General features: G+C 39.4%; 1 protein-coding gene across 4 annotated transcripts in view; it reads right to left on the reverse strand.

Moving 5' to 3' along the window:
* sdk2a (sidekick cell adhesion molecule 2a) overlaps nucleotides 1-18338 on the reverse strand; it is a 294891-nt gene that overhangs the window by 33664 nt on the left and 242889 nt on the right. For all 4 annotated transcript variants that reach the window (NM_001446839.1, XM_087242947.1, XM_087242946.1 and 1 more), the window contains exons 18-31: nucleotides 14523-14638; nucleotides 14148-14343; nucleotides 11918-12016; nucleotides 11646-11837; nucleotides 8974-9095; nucleotides 8766-8875; nucleotides 7142-7292; nucleotides 4067-4304; nucleotides 3183-3298; nucleotides 2901-3090; nucleotides 2696-2794; nucleotides 1017-1211; nucleotides 731-932; nucleotides 525-628 (exon numbers count right to left, since the gene is read on the reverse strand). In NM_001446839.1, the coding sequence (NP_001433768.1) occupies nucleotides 525-628; nucleotides 731-932; nucleotides 1017-1211; nucleotides 2696-2794; nucleotides 2901-3090; nucleotides 3183-3298; nucleotides 4067-4304; nucleotides 7142-7292; nucleotides 8766-8875; nucleotides 8974-9095; nucleotides 11646-11837; nucleotides 11918-12016; nucleotides 14148-14343; nucleotides 14523-14638 (2130 nt within the window). The remainder of the gene's footprint in view (nucleotides 1-524; nucleotides 629-730; nucleotides 933-1016; nucleotides 1212-2695; nucleotides 2795-2900; nucleotides 3091-3182; nucleotides 3299-4066; nucleotides 4305-7141; nucleotides 7293-8765; nucleotides 8876-8973; nucleotides 9096-11645; nucleotides 11838-11917; nucleotides 12017-14147; nucleotides 14344-14522; nucleotides 14639-18338) is intronic.

The raw sequence follows: 18338 nt of genomic DNA on the forward strand, positions 1-18338 counted from the left end.
ACTTTCACATGGAACAGTGAACGCAATGCTTTATGATCATCCATTTCTTGGTCACAGTTTGACTAAATTGACTGTGTTATGTCCAAAAAAAAAGTCAGTCTTCTTACATCTAACGTCTGCTGAAATTGTCCATCAGTTACTGTGCAAGTCAAAATCCAATGACTATGCTTAAATAACTGAAAAATTAAATAGGTTTGACTACTAAATGAGATCATTAAATGAAACATATAAGTTTGGCTCAATGAGGCATCCAAATGATACATCATACTTACAAAAGCAGACCTCCCTAATATTGTTTTTAAAGAATGAAATCTTTACAAAAGATCCACTTTTCTGAGAACACATAAAATAAATGGATTTTTTCGTAAGATCAGGCTAAGCTTTCTAGTTAGACGCCAAAAGTTAAGAATAAGGTAACCCCGCAGTTTTTCCCCTTTGCTGACTGTGTCCTATTTCGGCCACATTATGATTCACCTCAGGCCTCAGGAACTTGTTCCCCAATAGCATTCCACAATTGAACCTACCATCCTGTAGAGTGGTGATTGCCTCACTCTCCTCACTGTACTCGCTGTCCCCAATATCATTAGTGGCTTTCACTCTGAACTGGTAGGAAGTGAAAGGCTTGAGCCTGTGAATAGGGAAAAAGAAGCTCAGTGGGACTGCTGGAGTGTTAAGGGTTTTGTCCTCTATGACCTCTAGAAAGTTTGGTGCAGGACCAGTTGAGACACACCTGTCGATGACGTAAGAGGTGGCCTCATGGTTGACTGATGCAGAGTGGACGGTCCAATTGCTGTCGGGCAGCTCTCTGTATTGAATGGTGTAGTACCGAATAGGTGACAGACCATCACTGCCTGGTTCCCATGACAACAGCACACTGCGGGCCTGGACCTCTTCCTGAGGCACAACGGGGCGACTTGTGGGTTGTGGCCGTGCTGTGGGGAGATCAAATGAGTCGTTTTAATCAATAGAATGTAGTAAACAACATCTTACCTTGTGAAAAAGATAAGATGCAGTACCTCTCTTTTCTGTAGTGACCACTAGAGCCTCAGCTGCTTCTCCCCAGCCCTTTCGAGTCTGTGCTGTGAGGCGGAACACATAAACACTCTCCGGTTTCAGTCCAGTTGCTGTATACTGTCGTGCACTTGGGTTGAGCACATCAACGTTGGCAGAGGTAATACTGGACGAGTTTCTGCGGAATGCAATCTGATAGGCTAGGTGAGAGAAAAACACAAATATTATAGTCAATAGAATATGAACAATTATGTAAGTGGTTCAACACACATTGCTTTTTGAACTGCATATTCATTTCAAAATGAGATTAACCAGCATGGTGGGAGAGCACTAATAAATATGTACCTTGACACAAGGACCACATTCTTTGGTGTCAGTCGCTAGTGCCACTTGAGGCCAGACAATTTAGACTTTCTGTGTAATGGAGGCCTCAAGACACATACTTGTGGTTTTTGGCCTCATTGTTAGTATACCATTGCCAAATAAAATACCAGTTCAAATCCCACTCGGGGCAAGTGGAATAGAACCAGGTGAATTACAATAGTGCTGTGAACCAGATTTGAGTAAGTTTTAGGAAGAGTGAGCAAAGTGGATTCTAGCTAGTAAGTGATATGAGAGTACACCTTCACTCTTTGATGTCTTTGTTAGCTGCCCTACTCATATGACAGGATATTCAGTTTGGATCAGATTCTGAGAAGGAAATAAAACCAGGTAAAAGGTATATTCAAAAACTAGCCTCAACTACTCTCTCCCCTAAACATCCATGTCCTTACACGTATACGAGTGTGGTTCGAACCAAAATTATCTTCTACAAGAGATAAACTCCAAAAAGTACAGCCCCAAGTTTCAGGCACTTATGCACCTCTTGAAGCAGGGGAAATTTTTTCCGGACAGCTCTATACTCCCATCCGGGCCATGGCAACCAAAACTGGTTGCAAATAAATTGGTCTCTAATTTAAAATTTTCTATTTGAGTTTAATAATTTTTACTTGCATGGCAGATGCGATTGAGACAAATCAGGTGTGTTATTTGAGTGGCCCAGTAGAAATTAGACTATATTGACATCATGTTTGCATTGACTTTTTGCATAATTTAGTTTTTTTTTATGAGAATACTTAACAGCATAACAGTGATGTTTAAAAAAAAAGTTAAAACAAGTGTCTTGTTTTTAAAGGACATTTACCTGTAAAGGGATAGTAATAGTATTATCTGGAACACTAATGGTTTGCTCTTATTGTAGGGAAATCTGTGCTTGGTGTGTCAAGGACTTTTACTTGTGAACACACATTAGGATTAAATGGTGCAGTGTGACAAGTAACAATTAGGGATGGAACGATTCATGCAAAAATACCAGACCATGTGGTTCTCTTGCCAAGGATTAATAAACAATTATTTATTTATTTATTTATTTTTGACGGGGAGTGTTTTTATTATTTTTATTCGAACATGTTATTATGCTGCTAAAATATATAGATACATTAGAATATATGATCTTCAGCTTAACTTTTTGTATTTAAATATTGTAAATGGTAGATTAAAAGATATGCATTTTATGTTGCTGCATAGTATTTCCAAATGGTATAAGTTTTACAATAGAGGATTGTAAACTAAATCAAACCATGGTTTTCCATGTCTGACCCACCACTAGAAACAATAGTTTTTATGTAGCCTTTACTTGACCTACCAAGGATTATGCCATTTGGCTGGGCAGGGGGCTGCCAGATCAGTCTCACTGATGAGGTCCTGACTTCAGGGAAAAGGATCCCAACTGGAGGCCCAGGTACTGTTTAAATAATAATAATAAAAAAGTAAATGTACTACAGGTAGGACTCAATAAGCTAGATCACTAACTAGAGCATCACTAACTTAAAAGCATTTCAGACGCTCACCATCATCAAGTGTGCGCTCAAAGATGGGAGGAGAACTAGGCATGCCATCTCCTATCCGAGTAAAGGATAGAACCTGGATCTCGTAAAGCACATATTTCCCAAGACCAGTGAGCTGGACACTATAAGTGGTGTTTCCCTCGACCGTCCAGAAATGCAAGACTGACTCTGCATCCTTCTCCTTATACACCACCTGAAAGCCATGAGGAGGAACAGATGCATCTCTTAGCCACTAAAGTGGACTAAAGGTCAATAAATCTGGTCAGAATCCTGTTTACAAAGTACCTTATAGCCTAGAATTAATCCATTGCGGTCAGTCTCTGGCACGTCGCCCCAGCGGACAAGGATGCTGCTGGAGGTGGTAGCAAAAGCCGAAACATTCGCAGGGCCGCTAGAGGGGACTAACAAATGGAGAAAACAAGAAAACATGCAATTAAAACCATAAGTGCGATCAGAGTTTCAAACAGGAACAGCGTGTAGTTCTGTTAATCGCTGTACCTGTCACATGTTTGCAAGATAAGCATGTGCCAGTACAGTCTGGCTACAACTCGGTACATGATGGTAAAAATGTGGTGCAGACTGTGCTGCCAGCTGTTTATCAAACAGTGAATGACAGACTGCTTGACTGATGAGAAAATAACTTCATTTTTAAAACACTCGTATGAAAAAATGAGGTTTTTAATGGGCTGTGCAATGGAGAGCAAATTGAGAAAAGGTCTCCAGGGAATGTATCATTTCCTTTTGAGTTTTAGACGAGATCTCAACAATCAAACAAACTTTGATTCCTAGGGTACTAAAGTTTGCAATTAAAACTTGATGTGAACTCACATATATCTCATCACTTACCTAAGTTACATAACCTGCATATAATCATATTGCATGCCAGCAATTGTGTCATTTATATCTATTTGTATTACTCCAAAGCAGTTTTAGGAGATACAAAGGCAGTTGAATCATAACAGCAAACTCCATTAAGACTCCCAGGCAATAAAAGGACAACCTTTAAGCAATAAAGCGTTCTCATAGCCCGCCATCATAATTAATTTAAAGGTCAGTGGTGTTGTAAAAGCATTTTGGAAAGGTTTTATTTTATTTTATTATTATTATTATTTTTTTTTTGTAAAAGTACAAAACAGAAGGTAGACAGAAAAAACAGCAGATTTGTTCACCTGACTCTCTTGTTCTGCCGTGAACTGGTTGGCTCCATGGTCCTGGTCCGATGCCGTTGAACGCCTGGACTTTAACTTCATATTCTGTCCACTCTTCCAAGTCCTCGATGGTAAACTCTCTCTCCTGTCTGTCAGGAATGATGTGGGAGAGGAAGCCAACTTTTGAGCCCAAGCGAGAGTACTGCACCCTGTAACCCACCAGCTCAGGGTTGCCATTGTATTCCCACTCTGGCAGAGGCTGGAAAATAGACACACTTTAAATTATATTTAAAAAAAAAATCCTACTGTAGCATTTTTAAATATTCAGCATCAAATGACCAGGTCCTATCCTTGTTATGAAAATACATTTATAACTGGAATATTCCTAATACCCCCAAAAATAATAAATGGAAACTTTTCTTTCAATATTAAGTCTACACTTTTTTTTTTTTTTCAAATTGAACTTTATCTCCAGAGAGAAAGACCTAATGAGCCACAAATGTTTTTTTTTTCAAAAGAGTAATGACCTGAGGACTCTAAAATCCCTAGATATTTAGGGACATAAAAAGGTCACTGTTCTCTAAAAGCATACTATCAAAACTTGTTAGTTCCACAAGCTAAGACATCCACTTTCATAATGTGTCACTTTAATAAGTAAAGTGTGGTTAAAATCCTCCACAGAAGATCAACGCCCACTTCTACATCACTGTCTGTTTAGCTCCACCCACTGATTCACATTTAAGTATATAATGAGAGAGGAAAAGGCTGATCTATGCAGAAAAAAAAAAAGATAAATGTATATGTAAATGTAAAAGCCAAAAACACATTAAATTCGTCAAAATAGTTAATTATTCCTTATTGTTCAAAAATCCTTTGAATATTAATAAAGACCCAGTTAGGTTAATAAAGATCATTAATTTGTTTATTAAGATGTTCCATGAAGATGTTTTACAAGCATCCTATATATTTGATAAATACACCAAAACCACTTGCTTCGAATGTTATCACTGGATTGAATAGACATTATCAGTGGTTAACAATAGATATGGACCAGTAGGGGCCTTCTGCCTCTTGGTAGGCTCAGAAGGCTGTTATCATCCATCCACATGGTTAATCAGCTATAGTAATAGAGAAGATCTGTTTTTACAACACTGTGACGGTTGAGTTTAGGGTTGGGATAGGGTTAAATGTTAATGAAATACAAATAATAGAAAATTTTATAAATAATTCTTACGGGTAATAAGGTATACTAGATAGATAAGACCCAGATCTGTTTTTACATTACTGTGACGGTGGGTGAATGATTGGGGTAGGGCAGACTAAAATAATCAATGAAATACAATTAGTAGGAAATTTAATACATAATATAAGTAATTCTCGTTAACTTCCAGCTGCAGCTGTATGTGATCTATGGTTGATTAACCATCTTAATATATGATAATAATCTTCTGAATCTTCAGTTTGCTGATTATGTTTGATCAACTGTTTTTGTTATATGGTAAATATTAAATTGTTTAATATTACTTTTCATTTGATATATAAAAGCATTTACGTATTTTAACCTAGATCACAAAAGCATCCTTTTCTATTTTTCATTCATGTATCCATTCTAATATAGAATATGCACTGGCAGCTAGCTCTCTGGATGGGAGACAGCATAGGAAAGCTTGGTTGCTGTTGGAAGTGGTGCTAGTAAGAACAGCAGGAGGCACTCAACCTGCAATCTGTGTGGATCCATATGCCCCGGTATGTTGGTGGGGACTTTATACTGCTCAGTAAGCGCTCTTTCAGATGAGTCATTAAACCTAGGTCCTGATTCTCTTTGCTTGTTAAAAATTCCAGGATGTCCTTCAAAAAAGAGTAGGGGTTTACTGGTGGTGGATGAGGAGATTTACAGTGTCCAGAAATGCGCTATATTAACGAAAGGAATCATTATTATAAAAAAAAAACTATTTTTATTATGCATTCCAGAGGTGAGTGATTTGCATAAAACACACTGAAACCATCACCATTTAAGAACTTTCCACATAGATATATTTGTACAATAAAATCTTATGTGACTCTCAGCAAACACAAGGCTCATTAAACATGCAATCATGTAGAAATGCCAAAAGAATCGTGTAGAAATGCCAATCATGCCATCCTCAAAAACAGTTCAAACACAACACATTTTATACAGCGCTCACATTAACTGACATACACATATCTGGGTTTTTATGCAGAAGAACCTTGCAGTTATAGCTAGGGTGCACTCTTTTAGTAAATTAGATAAAAGATAAATGTATAAAATGTAACCTTGACACATTTATAAGGCTACTCTGGAACTAAATATGATTAAACATCAATACAAGTTACTACTTAAATAAAACATGAGACTAGAATGCCCAATAAGTATCCCTAGTTATTAATGAGCAAACACTGAGCAATAAAATGATCATCTGTGTGAAAATGCAAGCTCAGGACTACTACACAACCAGTAGCTATGCTTGCATCCACCTAATTTTATTATAACTATCACATAAACAATGCTTAATGGAAATGCCAAGAGGTGCATTAATTTTGAAAATGTGCATAAAAACATGGGCATAGGATACACTTTTTATCTGCTAGGAAAAAATATGCATAAACTACAGTATCTCGGAAACACATTTACGAATAAATTCTAGCATGTGAATTAAAAAAGTACGATTTTGTGATAACAAAAGCGGTGTGATGGGATCGTATTACTAAACCAGCAGACTGACCACATTGCACAACATCTGAAATGTTGTTTTGATCATTCTAAAATCCCCAGCATGCATTCATTGGTTTTCTCTTCTGAAGCTTAAGTAATTTATAAAAAGAAAAATGCCCACAGTAGGCTCTGCAAGTTTTTGATATCAAGCGCCAGTTGTTTAAGAAGACTTGTTTGAAAACTTGGAGACTTATTGTATGGAAACATATAGAGCTTTATTTGCAAATGTTTTAAGCAATTAACTTTTTTTTTATACAATAAAACTTTTTTAGTGCATACTTTTAATTAGCAAACATAGCTGCTGTCACATGTTTTTCCTTTTAATTGTATCGGTCAAAGTAATGGACACAGACAGTACGTACCACCCATCTAAGCCACAGGCTGGTCTCACTGGCTGTGCGGAGAGTGATGTTGGCTGGGGCGATGTCTGGAGGAGCCTGTAGGGTCTGGATCTTTCTGGATGGTTGACTGGGTGGGCTTGTGCCCACTATATTTACTTGTCTCATCCGAAACCTAAATTAGACACCAAGTTACAGAGCAGCCTGTAAACGTTCAATACAGTGGAGGCCAAAAAGTTTTTGAACACTAGCATTTTCGCAAGCTAAAAATGATTTTGAAGGAATAGTTCACACAAAGATTGAAATATACATGCTATTTACTGTCCCTTAAGTGTTTGCAAATTTGTATGGGCTTCCTTTTTACTGTTGAGCACAAGAGATGATATTTGAGAAATGTTAGAAATCTGTATCGCGTGACTTCCATAGTAGAAAAAAAAAAAAAAGGAATACTATGAAAGTCAGTAGCTACTGGTATCAAACATTTTTTTTTTTAATATTTTGTGTTTATTGAAATTGAAATTAGTGAAATTAAAACAGGTTTGGTACAAGTGTGAGTAAATGTTTACAAAATTTTCAGTTTTGTTTGAACTATCCCTTTAAGTCAGTTATTTATTTTTCTGTAGTGTGTCAGCAGGAAATACCAGTTTATGTTTCCAAATTTGGCCAATAATACTAATAATCAAGTGAGGTTTTTGTTTGCTCAAGAATAGCAGCTCCAAACAAAGATCTGATCTTACCATCACCATAAAGAAACTGAGCAAATTAAGATAGGCTAAATCTTGAAGAACTGTGATAACGTCCTTAAAATCCTCCAAGAAACCTAATAAAGTTATGAAAAACTATGGTCAAAGACAACTATTGTGTGACAAAAGCAGCTTTAACATTAGAACTGCCAGAACTCGTAGTAGATTTTACCCATGCACATGATTTATGTTTTAATATGGCTAAAAGCATAATATTTCACTTAATTATATCACTGTGTTAACCAAGAAGTGTCTAGAGTCATGAAATAATTATATATCTAGTCATCAATTACATTTTTTATTTTTGTTTAAGGCTTTTTTAAATACAGGCAACACAAATAAATTTTCACAATGGCCAATATACTGTAAGCTAAAGATGTCGGGACTGACATTGATAAATATAAATAAATACAATCCACCTATAACCCTATGCCCTTCCACCTATAACCCGGTACTGGGAAACACTCATGCACTCTCTTCATTCACACACACTCATCCACTACGGAGAATTTAGTTTATTCAATTCACCTATGGCGGATGCATTTGAACTGTGAATGAAATCAGAGCACCAGAAGGACCCACACAAACATGGGGAAAATTTGCAAACTCCACACAGAAATGCCACCTGGCCCAGCCAAGACTTGAACCATGCAGCGACTTTCTTACTGCGACATTGATAATCACTGAGCCACTCTGCTTCTTTAAGTAAATTTGGTGGTGTGAAAATATATTTGCTCCTTACTGATTTCTTTTTTGTCACTGATATTTCACACAATACAGTAAACGCTTAGCATTTATAAGAAATAACTGACTCACAACCATTGGGAGACAAAAAAAAATACTAGTGTTCTATCCATCTCGGCCTCCACTATATTGGAAAACTCAACATTTTACAGTGCATGAACCTGTAGTATGTGTAGGGGTTCAGGCCCTGGACCTCAAGGGATCGTGCATCAGGCTCGTTGGACAACTGATGGACCATGACCCACTCCTCATTTTCCCCAATAACACCGATCTGAACATGAAACAATGGACAGGAAAATCAATGTCAGCTAATAACAACAAAAGCAACAAACTGAGGTAAATTCTCAGAGTAAATCTGTTCTGTAGTACCTGAGCCTCAATCAGCCAGCGTGAGATGGATGTTTTTCCGTCGTAGCCCGGTTTGAACTGCAGGGTAACAGAGCGAGGGCTGATGTTGGAGATGGCAATGTTGGTAGGAGGTCCAGGCATTTCTATAAGAATGAGAGCAGTGGGAATCGCAAGGCGAAAGGTTACAAATGGTTGAGTGGGGAAAATAAAATGCCTAGGTGCAATTTTATTACCATTCACTGACAATACCTCCTGCTGGATTAAAAATATATGTAAGTCAAATCATTCTCACAACTCAGGTTCATTCTAAAATGTAGCCCTATTTATATTCCTGGAGAGCACCAAATATGTCCCAGGAGGTACGTCTTTTTGCAGATTTTTAGTTTTTACGAATCTGCTAGAGGTCGCTGTGTATACCCTTACACAAATGTCCTGTGGTAATCCTGTGGTAATTCAGTAGTACATTATACATTTACCACACGAAAAATGAGCAAAGCTAAATATGGCAGGATTACTACAGCACTTTCATGCTGTACAATATCACAATAATTTACCATTACGTGAAGTATGTGGTTTTTCTTTTGTTTTTTGTGTGGCAATATCAACTCAACTAAATATGACATGGTTACTACTGCACTTTCTGCTGTAATTAGCCTTTTTATTCTGGCTTTTTTGAAAACATTTTTTTCTCCGTGCAAGATAAAATGAAAGTCTGTTCTGCATTTAATATTAATCTTTATAAATAAATGTATTCATATTTATTGTAAAAACTTTTCAGGGTTCAAACATTTCAGTGGACTGGAATAATTTTGCTATTAAAATGGCACTTAATATGACTGACATATTGCTTTCTGAGATCTCAAATTTCTTTCGCCAGTGCCAATCGTGCCTGATCTACTTGCATAAATCCCCCAGAGGCCACTGTTAACTGACTGACTGACTCACTGACTGAGCGATTGACTGACCCAGTCTCCTCCTTCCCTAAACCCAACCAATTGTGTTTTCAAAAGCACAGATTGACCACCCACTTCCCTAAACCCAACCGTCAATGTTTTAAAAAGCAATCCAGCAAAAGAAAAGCCATTGCGGCAGCCTGATTTTTACCATGTTTTCAGATCTTACCACATTCTCACCCTACTATTTATGTCTTTATTTTATTTTTTACCTGTCTTACCCGCTTTATGGAACCATTCTACTATGGACCTAAACCCTGTCATAGCGATCAACTTCTTTCTGCATCTCTGCATCTCCAGTGACGTATGCCACTGACTCAGACTCAGACTCAACTTTATTATCCTGTTTTGGGAAACTAAAATTGAAGCAAGGTGCCATAACACAAGAGAAGTACCATGTACACATTAATAAAATATTACCACACAACATACAAAACATCATGTTGTAGGTGCATCTCCCTATCCCCTGACTCATTTAACAACCTAATGGCCACCATTATAAATAATTTCTAACTCTATTTGTCCTGCAAATAGGAACTCTAAAATGACCTCCTGATGGCAACAGCTGAAACACAGAGTACAACGGGTGATCCGGGATGCATAGAACACCCTGAGTTGTCTTTAAAACATCAGTATGGTAAATTACCATAGGACCAGCTTGGTTAAAACCAATGATCTTGCATGCCACCCTTACCAGGCTACTCAACCTGTTCTTGTTTGACACACTCAGATTACCGTACCAAGCTACATTGCAAAAAGATAAAACAGATTCAATAAATTGTTTATAAAACGATGTCATCATAGAGGTACAAACTTGAAACGATCTAAGTTTCCTTAGAAAATTACCATTTCCTCTTTGTTGGACTTTTTTTACAGACAGCCTGGGTGTTAGGTTAAAATGTCAACATATTGTCAATACCGACCCCTCGATAATTATGTGTGTCCACAATTTCAATGTTCCAGCCTTTAATATTTGTTATGCTGGGGGTAGGAGAAGCCTTCCTGTAATCTATCACTGAACAACCGGGTAACAGTAGAAAAAGCCATCCACACGGAGGTAAGCGGTCCGCTGCTAGCATGAAAAGGAAGGGCGTCATACCGCCCCGTAGCATTCATTTTAAAGATGAAATGCTGCCATACGTACCTCTAGCTACATAATAGCACTATGTTTTCAGAATGAACCTATGTTGCAACCTCAACAACACATTGTGTTCATGACACATTGTGCTTATTTGCAAAACACACATCTCTGTCTTCCATCAGTTAATTTCTGCCCGAAGAAGAAGCTTGCGAATTAGCTTCACAAGGAACAAAAAGTGAGTTTGATTTTAAAACTGTGTGATCCTTTCAGCATACAGATGCTTCATTATGAGCATCACCGAAGAAAACTTCAAACGTTTCTATCCACTGTGTCTCACTGTGCCTTGTTTAGTCTCAGCTTGTGTCTAAGGGGTGGCTGAAGATTATGAATATTAATGCACAAAGCCATCATATTCAGCGTACCTTCATTAACTTAGATATCAAGACTGAGGTTAATAGGGCCACACAGTAATAACAAGAAATGTACAACCTTGGATTCACAGCAGGCCTCAAGTAATTTTTTTTTTTTTCAGATCGCCCAGTTTTCTACTATAGTCTCTGATACCTGAAGACAGCAATTAGTCCTTTCATAAAAATGATGAAATAGATGACGGTATCAATGCAATGTCGGAGTAAGACAAAACATGAGTAAAAACTGACCTGGTGGCACGCCGGAGGAAATGGTGGAGGACGAGAGCTGACCTTGACCTTTGTTGGTCATTCCAGCCACCTGAATAGTGTAGGTAGTGAGTGCGGTCAGACCGGTGACCCGGTATTCCTGCGTCATGTTCGGCAGGTAATGCGTGACACGAGTGTTTGTCCGGTTGAATTCCTCCCAAGAAATGCGATACCCTACAGAGTTGAGATGGGAAGCAGTTGAGCGAATAGTCAAAATATCAGACTAAATCTTTGAATGGGGGTGATGTAGGTACCTGTGAGGATGCCATTCTTCTCAGGCGGGTCTTTCCAGCTCACTTTGAGAGATGTGTCCAGGATTTCTGTAAAGCTCAGGTGACCTACAGGACCTGGAGCTGAGAACACAGACAACCACACTTTTCAAAGTCTCTTCAAACAGACACCCTAATATAGTCATGGATCCTTTTTACAGGCTGTGATTCACAGAGTTTTTTGATACTTTCATTTCTATAAACAAGACTTTCACTAGTAAAGCTATAAAACCTTTTTTTTTTTTTTGTCTAGATGGTGTTTTTAAAGGAATAGTTACCTGAATTCTAGTAACCAGTAGTCATTGAGATCTACACTACCCGACAAAGTCTTGGTCCAAGTCAATCCAAGTTTTAGCATCAACAAATAATAGCTTCACTTCTAGTTGGTCAGTTGGTATCAGAAGTGGCTTGTATAAAAGGCAAAGTAACAAATTAAATATGATCAGGCCTTGAATTTTAATGTTTTATTTAGAACAGTAAGGTCTGACTTTGCATAGACAAAAGTCTTGTTATTTAACAGAAATAATGTACAGTATAGAATATAAAGTCATAGTGTAGTGGAAAAATAATTAATATTGTGTAAAGTATGACTCGCATAAACTTGGAATACTGCATCCATAAATCTCTGCAGGACTCTCAGAGTTCATCAAGATTCTTTAGATTAATCCCCAATGCCTCCTCTTTAATCTTACCCCAGACATACTCAATGATGTTCATGTCTGGTGACCGGGCTGGAGCACCTTAACCTTCTTTGCTTTCAGGAACTTTGATGTGGAGGCTGAAGTATGAGCCCAATACTATGGAAGATAATTCAAAATATCTTCTTTTGTGTTGAACAGAATAAATCAAATAGGTTTAGAACCAACTAAATGATAACATAATTTTTGTCTTTGAGTGAACTATCCTTTATGTATGTTAATGATACTTATAGCATGCTAAATGTTTCATTACTTCACAACACACATAAATCTCAATAAGCAGAGCGAAATTAAATTGGAAACTAAACTCTTAATTCTTTACATGTGAGTCTAAAATGACTTTTTAGTAAAAAAAACAAGCTATATTTAAAGAATATATGTCACAAAACACAAACTATTTGAAATGAATGTCACTACATTTCAAATGTTCAAATTTTTTTTTTATATTATTTTTTTCAATTGATGTAAGTATATGATACCATAAACAGACATAAATTGTAAAAAAAAAAAAAAACATTTTATTGTTGTAAATGTATGTATTCATACAATTTCTTTGCTTCTCTGAATTTATACCTTATAGTGTCATTAAAAAAAATAAATTATTTTTTTAAGCATATGCAATTTTCTTGATAACTGATGAATATTCTTTAAAGTTAAATTATATATTTATTCTCCATCACAATTAATCATCATACCCTGAGAAAATACCTTTACTCACATCACACCCAGCTTTCAAAAGACTTTCAGAATAATTTTGTAGAAAGGTACAGGTAAGGAGGAGGATACAAAAACATTTCAAAGGCTGGAAAAGTTATTTGGATTATTTTGGTTATTTTGGTTCCTTGAACATAACACTGTACTCAAATGGCCTCTATAGTCACCAGAATTCAACCCAATAGAGCACCTTTGGGATGTGGTGAAATGAGAGATTCACACCATGGATGTGCAGCCAACAAATCTGCAGCAACTGCGTGATGCTATCACGTTAATATGGACCACAATCTCTGAGGAATATTTCCAATACCTAGCTGAATCTATGCCACGAAGGATTAAGGCAGTTCTGAAGGCAAAAAATGGTCTAACTAATAAGATGTACCTAATAAAGTGGCCGGTGAGTTCACATATATGACTAAAAATATATTTATTTCAACGGAATGATGATTTAATGATTTTATATAGGCACTGTTTATATAATTGTTGAATTTATGTATAGTATTTAATGTAAGTACATTATAAGTAATTATAATTAAATTACCTAAAAAATAAAGGTAATACATTGCCTTATATTATGTTTTCAGCCAAAAAGTTCTTTAATTACACTAATTAGATACTATAATTACACCCATCCCTGATTGTGAATGCAACATTTATATTTCTTACACTTTCCATTGACCAATACAGAAGTTTATCAAACTATGACCACTTCTGAAGATGAAACTACTTCTTTGGAAAAACCCTTGTCATCTGAAAAAAAGTCTGATGTCAGGGGTGCTCTAGTCTGATAAAGGGTCACTTACTGTCCTCATGTGTGCGTATGCGCTGTGCGGTGCTGCGAGGGCCATCTCCCGGTGTAGTGAAGCACAGCACACAGGTGAAGTACTCGGTGAACTTCTTCAGCCCACTGATGTAACCCACATGAACACTGTCTTGAAAATTGGGCCTCACGGTTACCAAGGTAACATCTTCCTCATGGCCTGGTTCCCATGCCAACAGCTAAAGTGAAGAAAAAAAAAGGGGGGACAGATGTGACCACTATCGCTTAGCACAAGCCAATGTGAATCCTGCTGCTGTCTCAGCATGACAGATATTGGATTTAATGAAACCGTTATTATAACAAGAGCCCCCGCAGTCCTGCGATTGGCCACTAGAGGACAGTAGGTAGACGCTCTCACCTTGTATCCCTGGTTGATGCCGTTGATGAACTGTGGACTTGGGGCACTCCATGTGAAGCGGACTGTGGTGGAGTTGACAGCCTCCGCCTGGACGTTCCCTGGTGGCACCGTAGGCACTGAAAAAAAGAGAAGATTTAATGAAGTGAGATGGAGAGGGAAATCAGAGAATAGACAGTGATTGAAAACAAAACACTTTTTTCTTTGTGTGGGTACAATTAATTGGTCTTGTTATATAAAGTGTTATCTTAGATAAAAAAGTGATCTAGCAGTAAGTTAGGGTAGTTTAAATAGGTGATTTTGGTCAAACCTAAAGCTCCATATCCAAGTTTTAAAATCTGTATAATTATATTACATAACCTTGTATATATCAATTTAATAAAATATGTTGAAATATTGCTCAGGTTTTCCCCACAGTCCAAAGACATGCGGTGCAGGTGAATTGGGTAGGCTAAATTGTCCATAGTGTATGAGTGTGAATGAGTGTGTATGGATGTTTCCCAGAGATGGGTTGCGACTGTAAGGGCATCCACTGCGTAAAAACGTGCTAGATAAGTTGACGGTTCATTCCGCTGTGGCGATCCCAGATTAATAAAGGGACTAAGCAGAAAAGAAAATGAATGAATAATGAATGAATAAATAACCTACACTCAAAATGAGTAAAATGAGTTGAAATTACACAATTATTGAGGTTTTTTTGGGACAACTTAATTGTGTTATATTTAATCCACTTTAATTTATAAAAATGATTACGTCAACTTAACCGATTTGTGTTGGGACAACATGACGGAATCACGTGGAACCCAGCATTTAGGATACAGCAGTGGTGGAAAGAGTACTGAAAAATCATAATCAAGTTAAAGTACCATAACTTGCCTAAAAATGTAGTGCCAGTAGAGTAAAAGTATCTGTTATGAGTATGAGTGAAAAGTAGCTCTTTCAAAAGTACTCAAGTTTAGTTCAAAATCCATTGTCGAGCCAATATCAACATCAACATCAAATTGGATGTCAAGAACTGAAATTTATTCGTTGGCAACCAAAATCCAATGCATAATAGATGTCATCGTGGTGACATCCACACAATGTCAAGCTGTAACATCATTAGACGTTGAAATTTGGTTGGTTTTAGGTTGGACGTTGGACATTGACGTTGGCCTGACGTTGAGTTCTGACATCAACCTGATTTTAATTTCAAAACAAAATGCAATGTTCCTATGATGTTGGGTTACATGTAATGTTGACGTCTTGTGCCTCCTGGGTATTTAAGACCATTTCGGTCATCATACAGTAAACATACCTCATCTCTCTTCAGTGACATGCATCTAAACAGGCTCTGGGTCAATGCGTGTAAATATTTTGGACATTGAATGCTTCCAAACAGTTTGCTGCAATTATGAATTGCCTATGTCTTGAGGTAGTTCCTTATGATGAGATTTCATTGGACAGGAATTGCAGGTCTGATTTTTCTAATCTCCATAGACAAGAACGTTCGAGGTTACTAAAGTAACCCTTCGTTCCCCGAGGAGGGGAACGGAAGCACTATAAGTGGATTTGATTGTAAAATCCACGCATTGGGAGGTTCGGTTCAGAAGCTACTCGTCTGAAAGAGTATTGAACGGGCCAATTAAGAATGAATTGGCAGCGCAAGCCTGCGCAGGTGAGCGGCATAAGCAATCAACTGAGTATATAAGCTCACCTGGCGCCAGCAGACACTATCCTTTTTAAGCTGAAGAGACTTTCAACAGCTAAGGGACAGTCATTATGGCGACGGAGTATAGTGCTTCCGTTCCCCTCCTCGGGGAACGAAGGGTTACTTTAGTAACCTCGAACGTTCCCCTTCGGGGGGAACTTCAGCACTATAAGTGGATTTGATTGTAAAATCCACGCATTGGGAGCCCATTGAAAGCGCCATAATGACTGCACCTTACCAACACCCCCGATGAGGAGATAGTCAAGCAAGCGTGACGCACCCACATCATGGGGGGCGCGGTCCTCCAACGTGTCCCTGGCCCTAATTTATCCTACTTCAACAGAAGTTTTACGGATTTATATATATTTTTTGGGAAGTCGTGAGCATCTAGATAATTCTAGGAAAATACGACAGTACGTTGGGAAGCGTGCAATCCCGATAGGGAGGACGCTGCGGAGGCCATCCGTTACCCAAGGGGGGATAGATGGCAGAATTTACATATGGACTAGCCCTAAAAAGGGGGAGTACGCATAGCAAAGGAGTGGTTAGCGGGGAGGGAAGACACGGGTCCGCCCAGGGGGGGGACTTAACCGTGGCTGAATAAGCATATGGGATCGCCTAGTGGGGACCACGCATAGCAGGCACCTTTACCCAAAACGCGGGCTGACCAGCGGGCAGACCTACAACGTAGTGGGCCAGCAAGTGACTCCTCCGCTGAGTCAGTGCTGGGGGCCACGGAGGAATCTGCAGGGCTCACCTGACGGGGAACTTTACTGACAGATAAAAAGGCGCACGTATCTCCGTGTTAGGGAAAATGACGCAGCAAGCGTGTTTCAACACCCTACCGAATTGTTTCCTCAATCACCAAGGGTTACCTAATACCCTTGAGGAAACCGGCTCCACTCGCAGATTGTAAAACCTTGCAAATGTGTTGGGTGTCACCCAGCCCGCAGCTCTACAGATGTCTGTTAGAGGGGCGCCGCGTGCGTGCGCTCGAGAGGATGCGAAGCTCCGAGTGGAGTGCGCACGCGCTCTCGGGGGACGCGGCTCATCTCGGCTCTGATAGTGAAAGAAGGCATCCACAATCTAGTGGGAACTTATTTCGGTACGGCACTTCCCTGCTGCCGACCGCTATAACAGACGAAGAGCTGCTCAGATGATCTAAACTCTGAGTGCGGTCCGGATAATACGCAAAACGCGAACTGGACAATAAATAAGGGCTGGGTCTGCCTCCTCCGAGGGCAGCGCTTGCAGGCTCACTACCTCGTATTAAAACGGAGTGGTAGGAACCTTGGGCACATATCGCGGGCGGGGTCTCATACGTGAGAGAAGCCAGCCCAATTACAGGCACGAGTCACTGACCGAAAAATGCCTCCGGGTCCCCGACCCTCTAATCGATATCAACGCGACCAGCAGAGCTGTCTTCAGGGACAGAAAGATACTGAGTCGAGGATCGAAGGGATCTGACGCGGCTTGTGTAGCGAGGGCGAGATCCTAAGAGGGCATGAGAGGGGGCGGGGTGGATTAATTCGCTTAACGCCCCTGAGGAACCGGATGATGAGGTTATGCGTTCCCACGGTGCTGCCAGCCACCGCGTTATGAGAGCGGAGATGGCAGCCACGTAACCTTGAGTGTGGAGGGCGACAGCCTGCTCTCCAGCTTCTCTCGGCGTAAAGAAAGCACAACGCTGATCTGGCAAATTACGGGGGTCTTCTCAGCGAGAGACACACCATTCAGTGAATAGACTTCACGTCAGGGCATAGGCGCGCTCGGGGAGGGGGCTCTAGCCCGAGTGACGGTATTAGCCACCGCAATCGGAGGTTACCTAAGTCTTCCTCGCGTCTAAAATCTCCAAAGATCGGCGAGGGTGCCAGGTGGTGCCCTGTCCCTGAGAGAGTAGGTGCTCTCTCGAAGGGACTGCCAGGGGAGGGCTATCGCGAGGGAGAGCTCTGACATCCAGGTCCGGTTGAGCCAGAGGGGCGCAACCAGCAACCTGTTCCTCGTCCTCCCTGACCATGCACAGTAACTGCGCGAGCAGGCTCACTGGGGGAAACGCGTATTGCGCGTGCCCCGAGGCCAGCTGTAAGCCAGTGCATCCGTGCCGAGAGCGCTCGGTCAGGGAAAGAACA

The sequence above is a fragment of the Danio rerio genome, chromosome 3, assembly GCF_052040795.2.
Source record: "Danio rerio strain M-AB ecotype USA chromosome 3, GRCz13ab, whole genome shotgun sequence".
Taxonomy (NCBI): domain Eukaryota; kingdom Metazoa; phylum Chordata; class Actinopteri; order Cypriniformes; family Danionidae; genus Danio; species Danio rerio.